The following is a 21,344-nucleotide window of genomic DNA, read 5'->3' as shown; positions in this document are numbered from 1 at the left end:
TACCCATTCAGTGTATCAGATGAGTTGTATTTTTATGGAATTCAGACACTTTCTACACTGCTTGTTTTGCTTTTTTTTTTTTTTTTTTTGTTTTTACACTGCTTGATTTTTTAAGTGAATATATCATGATACGCATTTACAAAATTTACACCGCTATGTCACACCAGAAATGAACTGGTACATCACATACATAGAACAGCTTAGCAGTCTGTTCAAAAAGTAAAATAAGCCTTAAGAGGACAGTTATGTTATACATAGTCTGTACTGAAGTCGTAAGTATCATCTTCCTCTTCAATCATTCTATCCAAAGTATATGATTGTGCAGACTGTTCACCTATATTGGAGCAAAGAAAAGTGAGATTATATACATTTTTTAAAGTAAAAGCAATCTCATACCACACTGATTTGTTAGAAGTTCCCTCAACACAACTCACCTGCTTGAGACCCCTCAGGCAGTGCCTCCCAAGCCTCTTGTGCAAGGGTCATGTCCAAGTTCTTTTCCTATGAGAAAAGAGCTGTATTAGCAGCTTTTTTGTGTGTGTGTGTGTGTGTTTGTGTGTGTATTTTTCTGAAGCTGGAAACGGGGAGAGACAGTCAGACAGACTCCCGCATGCACCCGACCGGGATCCACCCAGCACGCCCACCAGGGGCGACGCTCTGCCCCTCCGGGGCGTCGCTGTGCTGCAATCAGAGCCACTCCAGCGCCTGGGGCAGAGGCCAAGGAGCCATCCCCAGCACCCGGGCCATCCTTGCTCCAATGGAGCCTTGGCTGCGGGAGGGGGAGAGAGAGAGAGAGAGAGAGAGAGAGAGAGAGAGAGAGAGGGAGGGGTGGACATTTGCGCCTCTCCTATGTGCCCTGGCCGGGAATCGAACCCGGGTCCCCCACACGCCAGGCCGGCGCTCTACCGCTGAGCCAACCGGCCAGGGCCTTAGCAGCCCTTTTATCTGCTCATTAATCCAAGTAATTATATATCTGGAAAAGTCTCTGCAGCTACATATAATGGATGAAGGAAACTAAAACTAATGACTAGAAGACTTAAATACCTGAATTGTTTGGGGCTTTTTGGTAGTCTATTTTGAAAGATTTAACTTCTACCATTAGCCCCTTCTGATGTGTTGTACATTAAAAATTAGGAAATAATTCATCTTGAACAACTCATGGACAACATACTTACATCAGCTTCTTTATCAAAACTTCCCTGGTCATTGTCGATGTCTTCATAGTCTTCCTCCTCTTCCTGCTGCCTCTCTTTCTGTTTCGGCAATTCTTCAGGTAGGTCTTTTTCCTCTATTATTCCATTTGTCAAAGCTGAGGACTGGAAAAGGATGCTACTGGCTAAACAAGGGCCCCTGATGACTAGGAAAGGAACAGAACACATGTAAACAGCTGAGACCTTTATTGGCCTGTCAATTGATGGAGAGCAAACAAAAGCCTCGCTTACCTTTTATGCTGTGTGCATTGTTCTTTTCCAATTCTTCCAGATTAAAGCCCCGTTTCATGTCTGTCACAATGTTTTCATTAAAGTGTGCAGAAAGAGTCCAGGATGTAGGGGGATGGCAGTAGTAGCCTAAAGAACCACTGATATTAAAAACAAATTTGGTCAAAACTCAGTTCTTTTACTCTATATGGTCATCAAATGCCAACAGAAAGAAGGCTTACCCTGTCCACTCAGACCACAGCAGTTTGGCAGCACCTTCTACATTTGGACTTCCACCTTTTTGGTGCATTCCTCTTCTCTGAGCAAGTGAAGTAAAAAATTCTAAAGAGTTCTTAAAGTTTGGGACAGTGAATTTCAGTATTACCTTAAAAAGAAAAGAAAAATAAGCTCATTCACCTGATCTAGTGCAGTTATCAAACAAAACAAAAACCTGAAAATTTTCTACTTAAAACACAATGAAAGAAAATGCAGCTCAAGGGAAGGTTTATTTATTTATTTATTTATTTATTTTCTAACCGGCGACCTCAGTATCCCAGGTCAATACTCTATTCACTGTGCCACCACCGATCAGGCTGAATATCTTTTATTTTTTTTTAATTTATTTATTTTACAGAGACAGAGAGTGAGTCAGAGAGAGGGATAGATAGGGACAGACAGACAGGAATGGAGAGAGATGAGAAGCATCAATCATTAGTTTTTCATTGCGCGTTACAACACCTTAGTTGTTCATTGATTGCTTTTCATATGTGCCTTGACCGCGGGCCTTCAGCAGACCGAGTAATCCCTTGCTGGAGCCAGTGACCTTGTGTTCAAGCTGGTGGGCTTTTTGCTCAAACCAGATGAGCCCGTGCTCAAGCTGGTCTCGAACCTGGGTCCTCTGCATCCCAGTCCAACGCTCTATCCACTGTGCCACCACCTGGTCAGGCAGGTTTATTTTTTTTTTAAAGATTTTATTTATTGATATTATGGGATGGGTTGGGGGGGAGGGGCTGAGAAGTATCAACTCAGAGTTTACATTATTTGTACATTAGCTGCTTGTGGTAAATGCCTTGACTGGGCAAACCCAGGGTTTTGAACTAGCAACTCAGCCATTCCAGGTAAACGCTTAAAACACTGCACTACCGCAGGCCAGGCAAAGAAAGGGGTTCTTTTACCTGTCGAGTGTCAGCCTGAGACAGGATGGCGCTGGCAGCTTCCACTGGTTTTAGTACTTCAATACTTGCTGGACTTCTCAGAGCAAGTGCAGTAGGAGAATTTAGTGGAGACACAATGACACTTGGACTATCTATGATTGTGATTTTTTTGTCCAGGGGGACAACCTGTATGTTCCTGGAACAAGAATAAGAAAATGGTAACTAATGAGGGTACTAGTTTACCTGGAGGACAAGAGATAGAATATGAAGCTCAGGGTTGGATTGAACAAACTCAACATAGTCTGTCAGATCCAGTTTATCATCATTTGCTTCATGTTTACCTAGAACCATAGAGTACACCCTCCCCCTTCTAAAGAGAAACAATACCTGTTAAAGCTCACATGCTGACCTGAACACATTGCTTCCTTTGCCATAAATATGCCCCCTCTTCTACTTCGCAGTCTTCTGTTTACTTCAAGGCCAGATTTAAGCATCCGTTCCTCAGAGGGAGCTTTCTCCCTTTCTGAATCTATCTCTTTGGTTGTCTTTCAAACCAAACTGGGGGCAGCTATTCCATTCCAATTCTTCCTGAAGCCTAGCACTGGCTTACTCTCTTCCTTTCACTAACACTTCTAAAGAAAGAATGTAAAACTGTCTTCCTCCTTAAGATATCCAAAACAAAATCTTATTGACTCCTCTATAATGAAATACTACACACTGTGGAACACTCAGTTTACCTTGTAAGGCCCATGGATACACCAACATTACATATCCGTTCTTGTTTTAAGCTATTGATGATGCTGCTTTTTCCCACATTTGGGAAACCTACAAATAATAAATCCACAGATAAAAAGTCATTATGTGTTGGTAATTATAACATTTCCACTGCATTCTTTTATGCTTGGCAGATGTTTAGAGCAAGATCAGAGTTGGATCTGAGGGTCTTCACTTTTAACATTAAGACCAATCTTGGCATCCTCATTTCTTGCACAAGTAATGAGAAGGCAGGAAAAGATGACTAGTTCAAATAAACCAAGAACTCTAAGACTCATAACAGAATAACTCCTAGCACCTAAGAGGTTAAGACATAAAATATGTTGAACTGAAACTCACCAATTACTCCAACCTGAATAGCTTTGCCATAAGTCTCTTGAAAACCTCCAAGGAGTTTCCAAAGGCCATCCTTCCCAATGCAGACTTCACTTTTGAATGGAGCTTTCCTTCTTACCTTCATGTTAAAATTGTAAATTAGTTTAACTACTCGTAAAACGCACCACAGGAAACTCAAAAATCTGGCTTCAAAACCCAGCTATTCAAGTCACCACTCTACTGTGCCTTTCATATTATCTCTCGATGACATTCTCATTTCATAAATCAAGATTTTGTACACTCATCATCTCTCAGCCACCCAAAAAGCTGAAAGCAGCACACTTCCCACCAAGGACAGTGCAGGGTACCTTGATTATCTTCCTTTTGTCCTTCAGATATGTTGAAGCTCTGAACACAACTGTTGGCAATTCCTTTTTCAAATAATTTAGCCAGTTCTCCAAATTTTCTTTTGGTACCAAATCTGATAAAGATTAATATTAAGACATGTCTCAATTTGGTCATTTTGTCAGATAAATTTGCAAATCTGATAAACTATAGTTTTTACCCTGATATGCTTTTTCTCAGCTTCCCTCCCTCCAAAAAAGATGTAAATGGAAGATGGGGAGAGGATAAGCTCTCTACCATACTGCCCTTAAGAGTTCACTATATATACCTCTGTATTTCTTCAATTCTCCTCTGTACTGCTCACCCTTCATGATTAAGTCAACCTGTAGATTATTATTCTACTAATTCTATGGAAGGACTTCCTGAATTTACTGTCAGGTAACAGTCATGTTTACTGACCACATAGTAGTTGTAGATCCTGTTATTACTCTGCTTCATAGGTCTCTATTCTGGGTTTTCCTGCTCCTGCTGCTCAAACCCAGACATATAACTGCATTTCATCTAAATTTATCACATATCAAAACTGTGCTGATGAGGAGAACATGACAGTGTTCACTTTCTATGTGAAATTTTTGAACAGGAAGTTGGGTATAGAAGCTTACATTCATTTTAAATAAGTCAAGGTGCAAAGTTTAACTACTCAACAGAAACCAATCAAATCATTTGCAGAAACACCTCCATCCCTCTGCCCAGCACTATCAAAGACAAAAAGGGAGCAAATGCACTGTCTTTGTTGAGGTCAGAGTTGGATCTTATCAGTCTTCAGTGACAATCAGACTGTTCAGATGTTTTCATCATACCTCACTAGTGCATATGAAACACAAATGGCATCCCTTTTGCTCACCTGCTTTGTTTAATACAAGTACCAGCTTTTTCTGTCCACCCTGAACAATGACCTCTTCTACCTGGGGACACCTGCAACCAAGAGGATCTCTGGCATCCAACACTTCCAGGACAACATCTGAGGCTTCAATCACCTGTTAAGGTAGAAAAAAATCATCAGGGAACTACCTGGAAACAATCTCCATACAAGAATACTGGCATCATCCACTTTGGAACAGGGTGAGCTCAGAGTTGGATCTCATGTCTTCACTTTGATATGAAGAATTTCATGTTCACTTTTCACAGGAAAATTAAAACACGGGTATGCTCAGCAGCCTCTGGTCTCTCATTAACACAGATTTCAAACCACTCCACTGTCTGAATATAAAATCCTTCCATACTGAGTAAGTCATTAGGTAAGTTTTTGTGGCCCTGCTAAGAGCTGCTGAGAAACATGGCCAAGTTCTATTCACAGGGAAGACTAAATGTAGGAAAACAGAGTTAAGGGTGGCAAAGCTGGGGAGCAACTACACCAGACATCCTCTCGACTTCCTACAAAGTATCAATACTTTAGAGACTCAATGTATTTTTCTTTTAAAAACCACTATCAACGTGTTACTTTAACACACAAGTATCACTTTTTAAAATGTTTGGGGCATTGTTTCTGTGCAAAAAATTAAAACCACAAGAATATTTCCTGTAGCTCAACATAACAGAAAGGTCCTAAAGAGGACAAACCAACTTGCTTCAGCTCTTGTGAATGGCTTCTTCCAGCTTTAGTGAACTCGACTACATCTTTACAAGGTGAGGCAGAGTCTGTTTTAAACCTCAGTATCATTTTTAGGAAGGCCCAGACTAAGATACCTTTTTAAGTTCCTGACAATACAACTTCTTTGGATTCTGTTTGCCCAACTTGGCTTTGGTTTTAGCTTTACACTGCCCAAATTCCTAAAGGATAAAGGAAAAGGACACAAAATTAGAAAGTCAGCAGTTGTAACTGGTTTCATGTTCCATGACTGATTGGGAGTATGGCAGTTGATATTTAAATAGGTAAGACAGCATCTGAACTCAACCCTTTTCTTCCAAGAAGCATAACCACTCCTGCCCTGTTTGTGCTTTTTCTTCTACATTAGAACTCATCTTTCATTCAGAGAATCGTACCTCCTTCACAGTTTCCATGCTACAGGGTTCAATGCCAGAGTTAGTTTCAAGTTTTCTTTTCTTTTCCTGTTCCTTCTGCCTGTCAAGTTTCTGTTGCTGTTTCAGTTCTTCAAGCTGTGTTCAAGCCACAAGAAAAATGGTTGAACCAAAATGACTTATTTTACTTCAAAATAAAACAAAAAAAAGCAAAACTTGAAATCTCAGCTAACATATCTTACCCGCTGTTTCCTTAGCTCAGCTTCTCGCAGAAGAGCCTCCTTAAAGGGAGCACTGTTTGGAACTCCTGGGTCTTTCCTAGGTTTCTTGTGACCTCGTTTCTTAGCCTCCTTCCTCAATTTTCGATGGTGCTCTCGAACCTATCACAATAAAAAATTATCTTTAATAACCGGTTTACACCAATCTGGCTAAACTTTATGCCTGTAAAATAACCTAGAATGGAACTTTTATTATAATCATTAGAGAGATGCCTATCTAGGTATAAAACAGCCAGAAAATGGTACTGGGATATTCTTTTTGCAAAGATTAACATGTTGATCAACTTTCCCACAGCTGTACTCTTGATGCCTAAGAGCTTGCTCCATGATTAGAATATTTAACTTCCATTTCCTAAGACAAATCTCCTCTTTCTAGAGGAAACGTAGGAAAGAAACCCATTTAATTTATTGATTGATTAAAAAGAAGGGAAAGGGGAGAGGGATAGGGGGTGAGAGGGAGAGGGCAGGAGAGAGAAAGAAACTTGGATTTTTAAATTTTTTTTATTTTTCTGGAGAAGCGGGGAGGCAGAGAGGCTCCCACATGCACCTGGCTGGGATCCACCTGGCATGCCTACTAGGGGGCGATGCTCTGTCCATCCGGCAGGGATCCCCCAACTTTTTACACAGGGGGCCAGTTCACTGTCCCTCAGACCATTGGAGGGCCGCCACATACAGTGCTCCTCTCACTGACCACCAATGAAAGAGGTGCCCCTTCCGGAAGTGCAGCAGGGGCTAGATAAATGGCCTCAGGGGGCTGCGTGCGTAGTTTGGGGATGCCTGATAGGGAGTTCCTCTGTTGCAACTTGAGCCATTCTAGCGCCTGAGGCAGAGGCCATGGAGCTGTCCTCAGCGCCTGGGCCAACTTTTTGCTCTAATGGAGCCTTGGCTGCGGGAGGGAAAGAAAGAGAGAGAGAGAGAAAGGAAGAGGGAGGGAGGGAGAGAGAGAGAGAGAGAAAGAAAGAGGGAGGGAGAGAAAGGAGAGGGAACAGTGGAGAAGCAGATGGGTGCTTGTGTGTGACCTGGCTGAGAATCGAACCCAGGACTTCCACACCCTAGGCTGACGCTCTAGAGCCAACCGGCCAGGGCTGAAAGAAACATGGATTTCTTGTCCCACTTATTTATGCATTCATTGGTTCATATGCCCTGATTGGGGATCAAACCCACAACCTTTGCTTATCCGTAGGATGCTCCCACCAACTGAACAACCCGGCCAGGGTGAGAAATTAGTTTAGCATGGTATTTGGTATAGCTCTCCCAAGCACAAAAAAAGCTTACCTTTTTTTGGATTTTATACCGTTTATGGCAGGTCATGCGTTTACTTGCTTTTTTTAACTCTACAAAGAAACACATTACAAAAAGATCAGACACAAATGACCAATTTGTTTATTAGTTCTTGCTGACTGCGCTCCAGGGTCAGATCCCTTTTTCTGGTAAGCTCTCAAATGTAATTTAAGAATCAGATGGAACGCATAAAAATACTTATGTCACTCTCAAATCCTGAGGAATTTGACTCAATAGATACAGAAGTGTAGGAAACCCAAGACGACTGCCACTTCTTGCCAACCACGAATCACAAATAGGAGCGAAAGGTGGGTTTGAGGAGCGAATCTCAAAACTCATAGGGCCTGGAGAGAACATGGCCGCGTAAGAGAAAAAAGCGGTCCTAAACCTGCCTCAGATGCTGTTTCCGCACGGGATTCTGGCCTGATCCCGACCTTTGGGGCCCAGTCCTCCTTCTGCACCTTGTGCCCGCGATTAACACGGGGTCTTCTAACTCTCGGTTCCACGCATTACCTGAAAGATGGCTGACAGCCTACCCGGAGCAGCCCCCATTCCTGCAGAGACCACACCTCAAGAGAGCGCCCAAATGGATTCATTGACCAGCAGAGACAGAAGCCCCTTCATTCGCGGCCCCAGACAACACTCACTCGGCCGCTTCATACTGGAGCTGGAAACAGCAGTGGCAGCAAAAGTAGCAGCTGCAACACGTCTCTCCGGGCTACACGTGTGAACGGAGGCCACGGGCGAGCGTCACGCACTCACGCTGCCGCCGTAAAGCGCACCGCCGCCGGCCCGGGTGCGCGGGCACGCAATGTCGCGCAGAGCCGGATCGCTTGGCGGCCTTAGGACTGGTTTTGCGGCGGCACTGGGAGGGGTGAAGGCGGTGAGGGCGGTGAGGGCGGCGAGGGCGGCGGGTGCTGGTGCGACGGCAGCGGTCGCGGCCGGAGGAGCAATAGTAGCAGCCGTGGCGGCCACGGGGCGGGGCGCGGCGGTCGGGGACCGCGGCCGGGGCTGCAGGCGGCGGAGCGGCTGGGTAAGGCCGGGCCTGGGGCGGGCGGGGCCGCTCCACTTCGGCCGGCCGCTGGGCCTTTGTGTGGGCCCGGGCGGGCGGGAGTAGCGGCGGAGGCCCCGCCCCGGCTGTGGAGACGAGCTGGTCAGACCAGGCGCGCGGGGCGGGGCATGGCGGCGGCGTCTAGACGGGCCTGGCCGCCTTGCCGCACCTGTCGGTCGGGACAAAGGCGCGACGCGGCCCGGGAACTCCCTGCGCCCCTCTTTCCCGCCCCGGGCGCTGTCTGAGTGCTTTGTCGCGTACACTCCAAAGCTGTCAGCGTTTCCCGTAGTCACCCCGTACCAGTGACAGGTCGCGAAAGCAGGTCAGGGCCTTATTTTTCTGTTGTTTCTTGACACAAACTCTAATAGTGGTTTTTTGTTGGTTCGGACATAAACTCAAATGATTTTTTTTACACTTTACAAATGATTGCATTCTGATCAAGTATTCTTTTCAGTGGAACTTATATCGTAATAGACTCCAGATATTTGTTTCTTATCTGCGATACCACAAAGAATCAAGGTTTTTAAACTGTACATTTCTGTTTTTAATATTTTTTTTCATCTCTGAAAATTTTTTTACTTAAAGGAAAGCATAGTTTTTGTTATTATAGGGCAGATACTGGTGATTTAGAGAGAGGAAAGATTGGCAAAAACAAATACTGAAAAACAATGACATAGTATGGTGGACATAGAAATTATTATTACAACTGTAGAAACATGTTGGGAGTAAAACATTTTTGTTATATTAAACTAGCTCTCCTCAAAAATGATTTCTAGGTGGTGTTTCCCCATTTAGAAGTGCACCCTTTTCCAAATATCAGTCAGAAGCAAACTGAACTCAATACAATTATGAGTAGTATAATTCTTGCACTATTACTTGTTTAACAGATTGCCCTTATTTTAAGATCCAAAGAAAGACTGCCAAGTATCTATTGAAGAAGTGTTTCAAATTAAAACAGTAACAGATATGTGTGTTGGTAAATTGAAGGGTCTTGACCACTTTCTTTGGCTTTGGAAGTACCCAGAATACCTCAAATGTTAATATTCTATCCAAATTTCCAGGATCAGTAAATTGAGATATATCTATATGTTAGTTATCTAGCCATCCAACATCAAATGGAAGAATGTTAACTTGGAAGAATCTTTCCTAAGTTATAACACAGGCTGCAAATTATATATATAGTTCACTAAAGCTATTTTAAAAGATGAAAGAAAAAAGGGCCCTGGCCAGTTGGCTCAGTGGTAGAGTGTTGGTTGGTTACACGTGTGGAAGTCCGAGGTTCGGATTCCTGGTCAGGGCACACAGGTGCTTCACCACCCGCACCCCCCCCCCAGTCCCCATCTCCCACAGCTATGGCTGGATTCATTCCAGCCAGTTGGCCCCAGAAGTGAGGGTGGCTCTGGTGGGCTCTGCCTCAGGTGCTAAAAATAGCTTGGTTGCCGAGCAACACCCAGATGGGCAGAGCATCTGGGATAGGGAGCTTGCAGGGGGGCTCCTGGTAGGAGGATGCCAGAGTCTGTCTTTCTGACACCCCATTGTCTATGAAAAAGATAATAAATTTTTTTAAAAAGCAACTAAGGTATAGAATAAATGCTTAAAGCTGTGAAAACCAGTGTTAAGGGTGGTTTTTCTCTAGTAAGTAATATATGTGATATTTTTTTCCCTTTGAATCATATTTTCTTTTTTTAAAAGATTTTATTTATTTATTTTAGAGAGAGAAAAAGGCAGGTAAGAGTGGGAAGCATCAACTGATAGTAGTTGCTTCTTGTATGTGCCTTGACTGGGCAAGACCAGGGTTTTGAACCCACGACCTCAGCATTCCAGGTCAATGCTTTATCCTCTGCACCACCACAGGTCAGGCAAGAATCATGTTTCCCACAATTTTTGTTTTAATGCTACAATATTCAGTATAACTAGAAGTATAGAAGAGTACTAAAAATTTATCAACTCTCAAAATATACCAGTTGGCTATACTGAGTAAATATTTTCCCATTTACAAACTACAAAGCTATTCTTTTCAGTAATCATTATCAGACTTTTGGACATGTGACCATAATCAGTGCAATTTTAAAACTTGTAATTCGGCTTGGAATCTTTCTTTCCTTTTCATGTGAAAAAAAACTGCTGAAAGGATGCTCATGGGCTTTTTAAATTATACAAATAAACATTTTAAATGTTCCACTTAAGTGATCTTTTAATATAAGGTAATCACCCCAAAATGCCAAATATTATTCTATAAGTCAAAGCTATAAAATAAATAAAATTCTGTTCCTGTGTCCAGGGTGCCTGCAATTCTAGAGTTAAAACTTAACATTATTGTTGTGCTTTGAATTTTTAAAGTGATTTCACATACATTTCACTGTCCCAACAATCCAAGGGAGATATGTACACTTTACTGTTCTCATTTTAGAGATAAAGAAACATCTGAGAGGTTGTGCCTCAAAATCAAACAGATAATTAGAGGTGTAAAAACTAGGACTCTTGTCTGCTGAGCTCAGGTCCTGTTGCTCTTCCCACCCACCTGGCAACATTGCCTTTCTCACTAAACTTCCAAAATAAAATTTTAAAATGTGTCCTTTGTATAAGAAAATATTCAAAAATAATTATTGTTAAGTTGCATCTTGTCTTATCAAAGTAAATTAATGATTCAAGGAATTTTGGGTATTGTATAGTCTATATAGACACACACATACCGCTGATTTCTATTTTTTGTCATTTGATTTTCAGTGGATTATTATTGGGTTTTTTTGTGTTTTTTTTTTTCTTTCATTTTTCTGAAGCTGGAAATGGGGAGAGACAGTCAGACAGACTCCCGCATGCACCCGACTGGGGTCCACCCGGCACGCCCACCAGGGGCGATGCTCTGCCCATCCTGGGCGTCGCTATATTGCGACCAGAGCCACTCTAGTGCCTGAGGCAGAGGCCACGGAGCCATCCCCAGCGCCTGGGCCATCTTTGCTCCAATGGAGCCTTGGCTGCGGGAGGGGAAGAGAGAGACAGAGAGGAAAGCACGGCGGAGGGGTGGAGAAGCAAATGGGCGCTTCTCCTGTGTGCCCTGGCCAGGAATCGAACCCGGGTCCTCCGCACGCTAGGCCGACGCTCTACCGCTGAGCCAACCGGCCAGGGCTTATTATTGTTTTTTTTAGTGTGTGTGGTAGAGAGATGGACAGACAGACAGGGAGGGAGAGGTGAGAATCATCAGTTAAGTTGCATCACCTTAGTTTTTTTTGTTTGGTTTTTTTTGTTTGTTTGTTTTTTTGTATTTCTCTGAAGCTGGAAACCGGGAGAGACAGTCAGACAGACTCCCACATGCGCCCGACCGGGATCCACCCGGCATGCCCACCAGGGGGCAACGCTCTGCCCCTCCGGGGCGTTGCTGTGTTGCAACCAGAGCCACTCTAGCGCCTGGGGCAGAGGCCAAGGAGCCATCCCCAGCGCCTGGGCCATCTTTGCTCCAATGGAACCTTGGCTGTGGGAGGGGAAGAGAGAGACAGAGAGGAAGGAGAGGGGGAGAGGTGGAGAAGCAGATGGGCGCTTCTCCTGTGTGCCCTGGCCGGGAATCGAACCCGGAACTTCTGCACGCCAGGCCGACGCTCTACCACTGAGCCAACCGGCCAGGGCCCACCTTAGTTTGTTGATTGCTTTCTCAGATGTGCCTTGACTAGGGGGCTCAAACTGAGCCAGTGACCTCTTGCTCAAGCCAACGACCATGGGGTCATGTCTATGATCCCACATTCAAGCTGGTGACCTCAAGGTTTCAGGCCAACACTTTATTCACTGCACCACTGCCTGGTCAGGCTTCAGTGGATTATTTTTTAAAGTATTTTTTATTTGCGGACAAAATGGTTAAAGGCGTTTTTTTTTTTTTTAACCTTTTGAAACATATATGGTGTCTTTCCAATGCTGATAGGACTTTTGGAAAGAAATGTTGGGTAGAAGAGTTTTCCATACTCTTTGCTCACATGAGCCATTCTTGGTTTGTTCTAGCTTGCCAACATTTGGTGTCACATGTGAGCTTTCCACTTGTGTTTATTCTCCATTCTAATTCTGTGATTGACCTTTGCTCTCATTGACTAGGGGGCATTTGGGCAGGCATACTTCATTCCTGGATTTGACAGCCATTTTATATGAGTGAAAGGGAACCTCAGTGAGACATCTTTAAGCACATGAAAAGTATTTAATTTTAAAATGGAAGAAAAGTCAAGTGTTTTTACTTCTTTTTTATTTATTTATTTTTTTTTAAATTTTTTTATTTTTCTGAACTGAGAAGCTGGGAGGCAGGAAGACTCACATGCACCCAATCGGGATCCACCTGGTATGTCCACTAGGGGGTGATGCTTTGCCTATCTGGGGCATTGCTGCATTGCAACCGGAGCCATTCTAGCGCCTGAGGTGGAGGCCATGGAGCCATCCTCAGTTCCCAGGCCAACTTTGCTCCAATGGAGCCTTGGCTGCGGGAGGGAAGAGAGAGAGAGAGAGAAAAGAGAGGGGGAAGGGTGGAGAAGCAGATGGGCACTTCTCCTGTGTGCCCTGACTGGGAATTAAACCCAGGACATCCACATGCTGGGCTGACACTCTACCACTAAGCCAGCTGACCAGAGCCTAATGTCAGGTACTTTTAATGCCTAAGCCTTTGTAGCACTTACCTTCATTGACACAAGAAAACTGATAGACCTATTTCCCCCTAGATTATCTCTTATCTTTCCTTAGCAGTTCTACTTGGATGTTTTCTATCTATTCGTACCCAGTTTTACTTCTTCTGACTTCTTTTTTATTTCCCCTTTCTCTGTCTTGTTCTCTCTTTCAGTTTTGAATATACTAACACTGAATCAGCACTTTTAAAACCCTGCCTTCTCCCACTGGCTTCAGTTGGCCTTCAGACATAATGAGGAGACTGGCTTTTCGAGGCGCTGGTTGTGCTCTGGTAAAGCTGGTAAATTACTGATCATCTACACCTTTTTCCTTTTCTGTCCTTCCTTGCCTTTTCCCTTCCACCTTTCTTAAATTTTGTTATCCTTTCTATAAAAATTCCCTCATGTTTTTCGAATTTGCTTGTCCTTGTCATAAATTTTTTTGTACAAAATGTTGGTCCTTAGTTTCTTCATCTTAATGATTGAGGATAGTTTATTAACCTTTTATAAAACAAACAAAAATCAACAAAACTTGGCTATCCTTGGCCTAAGCCCTTAGAGCTTTTAGCCAGTTATAGCCAATTGCAAACTAATGCACTGTGTAACAACTACAAGAAAGAACATCTTCATGGTGGGCTTGTTTTTCAAATACCACGTGGACTGTTGAAGGAAGAAATAGGACTACTCTTGTTTTTTAGTTGCTTACCAGGATCGCTTATTTGTTGGTATGTTTTGTTCCTTGGCGATCCTCAGTTTTTTTCTCCATAGTACTGGCAGCCCATTCTTTCAGCTGCCCTGTCTTAGTCTCCTGAAATTGAATGTTGATGGATAAAACTGGGATCAGTTTTTTTTCTTTTAGTATTAGAGAAAGACCTTTGAAATCACATCATATTATTTGATACTGTTGTTAAATTGTGCAAGCATTGCGGGACCTTCCCATATGTACCCTTCCCCTTATGACTTCAGTGGTTACATTTCTTGTGTTATGGTCAAATATATATATTTGTAAAGTTATGTTGAGATTAATTGCATAGCAGCCTGCCTAAAACAGTAAATTTATGTTTCTGAAAGGCCAAACAGGACCCAAACACCTCTGAGGTGCTCTTCCAGAGTATCTATTAAAACTTAAAGCTATGATTTCAAAATTCATGGAGATAGAGTACCTCATATGACTGAAAAGGAGATTAGTCTGGATTGACAGAAAAGTTTCAAAGCACAGTTTGCTACTTTGGCCATAGGTATGGAAAGTCACCTTAAGTGTTTTCTGGGGTAATGTCTTGTGGGGTCCTTTTAATGGAGAAAAGTCGTTCTCATTGTGTTAATTTAGGGTGCATCTAAAATGCTAGAAGGTTAATTGTCCTCTGTTTCCCTGTTTGCACTACACATTTGCCTCAGGCATAGCTTCCTATTCTTTTTTGCCTTATGACCAACCTGGAAAAGAATCATAATTGTCAGACACACTGAGGGAAACAGATAAGGTTGCTGACTTCTGAGGTTACTGCCTTGGGGCCTCTGTTACCCAGGCCTTCCTGGCTGCCTCAGCGGCTGAGGGATCAATACCTCCAGCACATTGGTATATGATTGCGTGTGGATTTTCAAACTCTAGTCCATGTAATTTGGGTGTCATTCTGGTTGAGTCATTCAAAATTGGTGATATACAAATGAGTATACTTTTGCTGAATTTGTCCCATCCAAGTTGAAAGTGTAGCATTCTGGTAAATCAAGGGGCTAGAACAACAAGGTCTAGGACTTCCATTGAAAAACCTTCCAGTTTAGGCAAACCTTTTTTGTCAGTTAAAATATCTTCTGAGTGAACCAGAAGCTTGATATCAGCTGGCCAGCGGAGGGGTTGGTGGCACAGTCTGAATTTAAACATAAGAACATAGCTAATTATTTCTTATAGAAGAAATTGGATTCCATGGGTTCCAAAAGGAGAAGAGCAACCTCCCCTTCCAGTAGTGTCAGTGGGGACTTTGATGACGGGCACCATTCTGTGTCTACACCAGGGCCAAGCAGGAAAAGGAGACGACTTTCCAATCTTCCAACTGTAGATCCTGTGAGTAATTTGGATCTTGTGAGTAATTCTGCCTGCTTTTCCTATAATTCTGTATCCTTTTAATGATAAGGAATTAAGATACAAGGCTTCTCCATTTCTTTTTCCTCAGGCTTTATATTCTTAACTTTTTTTAAATGAAAAAGATATATTTAGCTAGAACTCTTACAGTGATAATATACTTTAATATTATGAAATAATAATGAATAGCAACTTGTGCCATTATATAGTCAGCCAAATAACTGTGTTTGTCCTGTGCTGAACACTGTTCTGGTGATTGGGATACAGCCGTGTGTAAGACAGACCATTTTTCACGTGAAGCTTAGATTCTAGTATGGGGGAAGCAGCATGTGAACAAGTAAACACATAATCAGTGAAATACCATCAGCTAGTGATAAGTACTAAGAAGAAAAACTTGGATGATACAGCCTGTTTTGGCTCAAACCTTCAGGAAAGATTTCTCCGTGATAGGAAGGTCTCTGTAGACCTCTGGGTAAGAGTGATCCAGGCAGAGGGGCTAGGTCAGGAATGAGCTTGATGTGTTAAGATATAGAACGATAGTCAAGAGGGAGGAGACTGGCAAAGTCTGCCCAACAAGGTATGTAGTTATCTTACATACTCTGTGGGCCGTGTTAGGAGTTTAGATTTATTCTCTGAGTAGTAAAAAAACCCTGATTTTAAGCAAGAGAATGATATGAACTGATTTAGTTTAAAAAAAAAAAGAAAAATCACCATAGCATAAATCCAATAAAGGGTACCAAAACATTTATCAGTTAAATTATTTTAAATAAAGAGAGATACTCGCAGCATATTTCAGACTTGGATTCCCATGAGGTAATTTGAGGATTCACCCTTTTTCTTCTCTACTTGCCTTTTATGGGTATGTTTTTATTAAAGATAATCCCTATGCCTACACTGACTTTCTGCTCACTTTTCTTGTGATTTTTCCCGTTTTCTATGTGTAGATTGCTGTGTGCCATGAACTCTACAACACCATCCGGGACTATAAGGATGAACAGGGCAGGCTTCTCTGTGAGCTGTTCATTAGGGCACCAAAGCGGAGGTGAGTTGGAAGGTGAGTGGGAGGAATTTGGTTTTGGGTCCATGTTTAAAGTATTTGGTAATTGATTTTCTTTTGAAAGGAATGGCTTAAATTGATGGTTTTCAAACTTTTTACACTTAGGAAGTGTGGAAATAGAATTATTGCAGGGACCACTAATGCAGAAATCACCCTGAGCATAAGCAAATTCAACTAAGATCATTTGGCCTATAATTTTTATACAACATGTGGATGGTTAACTTTTTTGTGGACCAAAACGAAATTGCTGGCAGACTGGATGGGTGGGTGAAAAACATTGGCTTAAATGATACTGAGATCAAATTTGTTTTACTTATCAAGATGTAGTGAAGCATGTTTAAAATCTTTGTTTAATTGTGGTGAAAAATATAAATTATAAAACAAGTATACAGTTCAATAAGTATTAAGTATATTCACATTGTTGTACATACAACAGATCTCCAGAACTTTTACATATTGTAGAATTGAAACTCTACACCCATTAAACAGCTACCCATTTCTCCTTTCCCCCCAGCCCCTGACGACCACCATTGCATTTTCTGTTTCTATGAATTTGACCACTTTAGATTCCTCATATAAGTGGGATCCTATAGTATTTGCCTTTTGTGACTGGTTTATTTCCCTTAGCATAATATCCTCAAGATTCATCCATGTTGTATGTGACAGGATCTCTTTTTTATTTCCATTAATTTGAGAGAGAGAGGAAGGAAGTGGAGTGAGGGGACAGAGAAGAGAGAAAAGCATCAACTCATTGTTTTACTTAGTTCCATTTAGTTGTGTACTCCTTGTTTCTCCTAAGTTCCCTGATGAGGGGGAAGGGGGGATGTCAAACCTGCAACCTCTGGTTTGCTGGGTTGATGCTTTACCCACTGAGCCAGGGCCTATCTCCTTCCTGTTTAAGGCTGAATAATATTCCATTGTATATGCATGTATACTGCATTTTGTTTATCCATTCAGCTATTAACAAGCATTTGAATTACTTCTACCTCTTGGCTGTTTTGAATGATGCTCCAGTGAACATGGGTGTGCAAGTACCTCTTTCAGATGCCATTTTCATTTCTTTTGGATTAGGATTGCTAGATCGATAGTAATTCTTTTTTTAAATTTTTTGAGATATCATCATACTGTCTTCCACAACTGCTATACCATTTTACATTCCCACCAACAGTCTATAAGTGTTCCAATTTCTCCACATCTTCACCTTATTTGTAGTTATATAGTAGTTTGGAAATCAAAAACTATGAGTCTTCTCTGATAGTTCTTATGGGTCAACTTGACAGTCTTTCAAATTTTGTTCTTTTTCAAGATAGTTTTGACTATTTGGGGCTCTTCAAAATTTTGTGTGAATTTCAGGATTGATTTTTCTGTATGTACAAAAAATGCTGTTGGGATTGTGTTGAATCCAAAGATGGCTTTGGGTAATATTGGTGTCTTAACCATGTTAAGTTTTCCAGTCCATGAACATGAGATATCTTTCCATTTGTTGGTGTCTTCTTTAATTTCTTACAGAAATGTGTGGGTTTCAATATATAAGTCATCTATTTGATTAGCTTTATTCCTTAGTATTTTATTCTTTTTGATGCCATTAGGAAAGGAAAAAAAAAATTTGTTTTGTCTGACTAGGTGGTGGCACAATGGATAGAGCATCAGACTGGGATTCAGAGGACCCAGGTTCGAAACTCCAAGGTCACCGGCTTGAGCGCAGGCTCACCAGCTTAAGTGTGGGGTTGCTGGCTTGAGCCTAAGGGTCACTTGCTTGAACCTAAGGTCGCTGGCTTGAGCAAGGGGTTACTCACTCTGCTGTAGCACCCCCCTCCAGTCAAGGCACATATGAGAAAGCAATCAATGAACACCTAAGAGGCTGCAATGAAGAATTGATGCTTCTCCTCTCTCTCCTTTCCTGCCTGTCTGTTCAAGTCTGTCCCTCTCTCTGTTTCTCTCTCTGTCTCTGTCACAAAAAAAAAAAAATTAAGTGAGAGACAAGACAGGAAGGGAGAGAGATGAGAATCATCAATTCTTCATCAAGGCTCCTCAGTTGTACATTGATTGCTTTCTCATATGTGACTTGACCAAGGGGCTCCAGAAGCCAGTCACCCCTTGTTCAAGCCAGTGACCCCTTCTTCAAGCCAGCAGTCTTGGGCTTTAAGCAGCAACCTTTGGGCTCAAGCAAGCAACCATGGGATCATGATACCATGCTCAAGCTGGCAACCTCAGGGTTTCAAACCTGGGTCTTCAGTGTCCCAGGTTGACACTCTCCACTGTGCCACCCCCAGTCAGGCTGGAATTATTTTCTTAATTTTTTTTTTGGAGTGTTTGTTGTTAGCGTATAGAAATGCAACTGGTTGTTTTTTTTTGTGTGTTTTTTTTTTGTATTTTGGTTTTGTATACTGCAACTTTGCTGAATTAGCAAAGTTCTAATGTTCTATTGTTTTGTGTGTATGTATATATGTAATCTTTAGAACTTTCTGCAAATAAGGTCCTATCGTCTTTGAACATAGATAATTTCAATTCTTCCTTTCCAATTTGGCCAAAACCTTTTATTTCTTTTTGTTGACTAATTGTTCTGTCTAGGACTGCCAGTATGTTGAAAAGAAGTGGCAAGAGCAAGCATTCTAATTTTCTTCCTGATCTTAAAGGAAAAGTTTTCAGTCTTTCAGAGTTTTGAGTATATCAGCTGTGGGTTTTTCAAATATGGCCTTTAATATGTTGAAGTAATTACCATCTATACCTAGTTCATTGAGAGATTTTATCATCAAAGGGTATTAAACTTTGTCAGATGCTTTTTCTGTATTTAAATTTTCCTTCATTCTGTTAATATGATGCATTACTTTTATAAATTTTCATAGGTTGAACCATCTTTACATTCTAGGAATAAATTCCACTTGGTCGTGGTATGTAATCTTTTTAATATGTTGCTGAATTAATTTTGCTAGTATTTTGTTGAGGATTTTTGCATCAGCGATCATAAGAAATACTGGTGTGTAGTTTTTTTCTTTTTAATCTTATTTATTTATTTATTTATTTATTTTTACAGAGAGAGAGTCAGAGAGAAGAATAGAGAGAGTCAGAGAGAAGAATAGATAGGGACAGACAGACAGGAACGAAGAGAGATGAGAAGCACCAATCATCAGTTTTCGTTGTGACACCTTAGTTGTTCATTGATTGCTTTCTCATATGTGCATTGACCGTGGGCCTTCAGCAGACCAAGTGAACCCTTGCTCAAGCCAGCGACCCTGGGTCCAAGCTGGTGAGCTTTGCTCAAACCAGATGAGCTCATGCTCAAGTTGGCGACCTCGGGTCTCGAACATCCTAGTCTGATGCTCTATCCACTGTGCCACCGCCTGGTCAGGTGGTGTGTAGTTTTCTTATAGTGGTATTGCCTGGCTTTGGTATCAGGGCATTGTTAGCCTCATGGAATAAGTAAGTTTTCCCTCCTATAATTACTTTGTAATCATTTGAGAAGGATTGGTGTTAGTTCTTTAAATATTTGGTGAGGCCCTGGCCGGTTGGCTCAGTGGTAGGGTGTTGGCTCATCGTATGGACATCCCAGGTTCGATTCCCAGTCAGGGCACACAGGAGAAGCAACATCTCCTTCTTCTTCACCCCTCCCCCCTTCTCTTTCTCTCTCCCCTTCTTTCTCTCTTACCCTCCTGCAGCCATGGCTCAATTGGTTAAGCAAGTTGGCCTCAGGTGCTGAGGATGGCTCCGTGGCCTCTGCCTCAGGTGCTAAATAATGGCTCCAGCTGCAATGGAGCAGCAGCCCCAGATGGGCAGAGCATCACCCCCTAGTGGGCTTGCCAGGTAGATCCCGGTTGGAGCACATACAGGAGTCTTGTCTCTCTGCCTCCCCGCTATTCACAAAAAAATTTTTTTTTTAATTTTGGTGAAACATTTAATGGTTTAAGTGAAGCCATTAGATCTAGGGCTTTTTTTCCCCAGGAAACTTTGATTACTGATTCAATCTTTTTACTATAGTTACAGGTCTGTTCAGGTTTTTTATTTATTCATAATCAGTCTTGGTAGGTTGTATGTTCCCAGGAATTTATGTTTCCTCTAGGTTATAAAATTTATTGGCATGCAGTTGTTCATAATAGTCTCTTATAGTTCTTTCTTATTTTTATTAATTGATTTCAGAGAGAGAGGAATAGAGAAAGACAGAAACCTGGATCTGTTTCTGTATGTGCCCTGACCAGTAAAGCACACTTTAAAAAATTATTTAATAGTTTTTAAGGTACCAACACTGAATCTATAGCTATCGTAATTAAAGGGGATTAATTTTTCAAAATATGCAGCAAGGTTACAGTGCTTATTTTCACCTTGCTTTCTTTTTTCCCCATTCTTGGATTTGACTTCTGTGGTCCAGTGAAGCAAAACAGGTTGCTGGCCCCAATATGCACTTTGTACACAACTCCCTTTGCAGGCTAGAACTTTCTTCCTCCCTTGCTGTCAAAACATCACTATTCCCTTCAGACTTTGGCCGTTGATGTTATTTGTTCAGAAACTACATGCATGTGATAGACAGAATAATGGCCCCCCAAATATATCTATGTTCTAATCCCTGGAAGAACCTATGAACCTGTTAGATTACATGGCAAAGAGAAATTAAGTTTGTTAATCAATTTCCTTTGAATTGGTGAGATGATTTTCAATTACCCAGGTGGGCCCAATATAATCTCAGGGTCCTTAAACAGGGAAGAGGGAAGCAGTGGAGTGAAAGGGAGATTTGAATATACTGTACTCCTGGCTTTGAAGATGGAGGAAGGGGCTACAAACCAAAGAATGTAGGTGGCCACTAGAAGCTGGAAAAGGCAAGAAAGTGGATTCTTTCATAGACTCTCCAGAGGAAAATTCAACACCTTACTTTTTTAGCCCAGTGATGCCCTTTTGGTACTTCTGTAAGATAAGTTTTCCATTAAGTTTGTGGTAATTTTTTACAGCAACTGTAGG

General features: G+C 41.9%; 2 protein-coding genes and 3 non-coding genes across 34 annotated transcripts in view; 1 reads left to right on the top strand and 4 right to left on the bottom strand.

The window, feature by feature from the left end:
* Positions 1–61: 61 nt before the first annotated feature.
* GNL3 (G protein nucleolar 3) lies at positions 62–8,366 on the bottom strand. Its single transcript, XM_066350690.1, has 15 exons — positions 8,232–8,366; positions 7,579–7,637; positions 6,268–6,405; positions 6,050–6,163; positions 5,753–5,836; positions 4,911–5,043; positions 4,030–4,142; positions 3,686–3,800; positions 3,310–3,397; positions 2,594–2,768; positions 1,661–1,803; positions 1,443–1,579; positions 1,176–1,357; positions 435–501; positions 62–334 (listed from the first exon to the last, which is right to left on the bottom strand). The coding sequence occupies exons 1-15, from the start codon at positions 8,242–8,244 to the stop codon at positions 249–251; spliced, it is 1,647 nt and encodes a 548-aa protein (XP_066206787.1). The 5' UTR covers positions 8,245–8,366; the 3' UTR covers positions 62–248.
* LOC136382716 (small nucleolar RNA SNORD69) lies at positions 2,834–2,910 on the bottom strand. Its single transcript, XR_010747334.1, has one exon. It is a non-coding gene; the product is annotated as a small nucleolar RNA SNORD69 (small nucleolar RNA).
* LOC136382715 (small nucleolar RNA SNORD19) lies at positions 3,483–3,559 on the bottom strand. Its single transcript, XR_010747333.1, has one exon. It is a non-coding gene; the product is annotated as a small nucleolar RNA SNORD19 (small nucleolar RNA).
* Positions 4,793–4,869, bottom strand: LOC136382714 (small nucleolar RNA SNORD19). The gene has a single exon (XR_010747332.1). It is a non-coding gene; the product is annotated as a small nucleolar RNA SNORD19 (small nucleolar RNA).
* A 29-nt stretch (positions 8,367–8,395) lies between the features above and the next one.
* The window catches only part of PBRM1 (polybromo 1), a 155,405-nt gene continuing 142,456 nt past the window's right edge, over positions 8,396–21,344 (top strand). For 12 of the 30 annotated variants that reach the window (XM_066350677.1, XM_066350670.1, XM_066350661.1 and 9 more), the window contains exons 1-3: positions 8,396–8,617; positions 15,170–15,322; positions 16,285–16,382. In XM_066350677.1, coding sequence (XP_066206774.1) covers positions 8,396–8,617; positions 15,170–15,322; positions 16,285–16,382 — 473 coding nt within the window. The other 18 variants (XM_066350684.1, XM_066350678.1, XM_066350671.1 and 15 more) reach the window with 10 other exon arrangements.

This window comes from Saccopteryx leptura, chromosome 10 (assembly GCF_036850995.1).
Source record: "Saccopteryx leptura isolate mSacLep1 chromosome 10, mSacLep1_pri_phased_curated, whole genome shotgun sequence".
In the NCBI taxonomy this organism is placed as follows: Eukaryota; Metazoa; Chordata; class Mammalia; order Chiroptera; family Emballonuridae; genus Saccopteryx; species Saccopteryx leptura.
The sequence above is the reverse complement of the archived record's forward strand: the minus strand, read 5'-3'. Positions and strand labels throughout refer to the sequence as shown.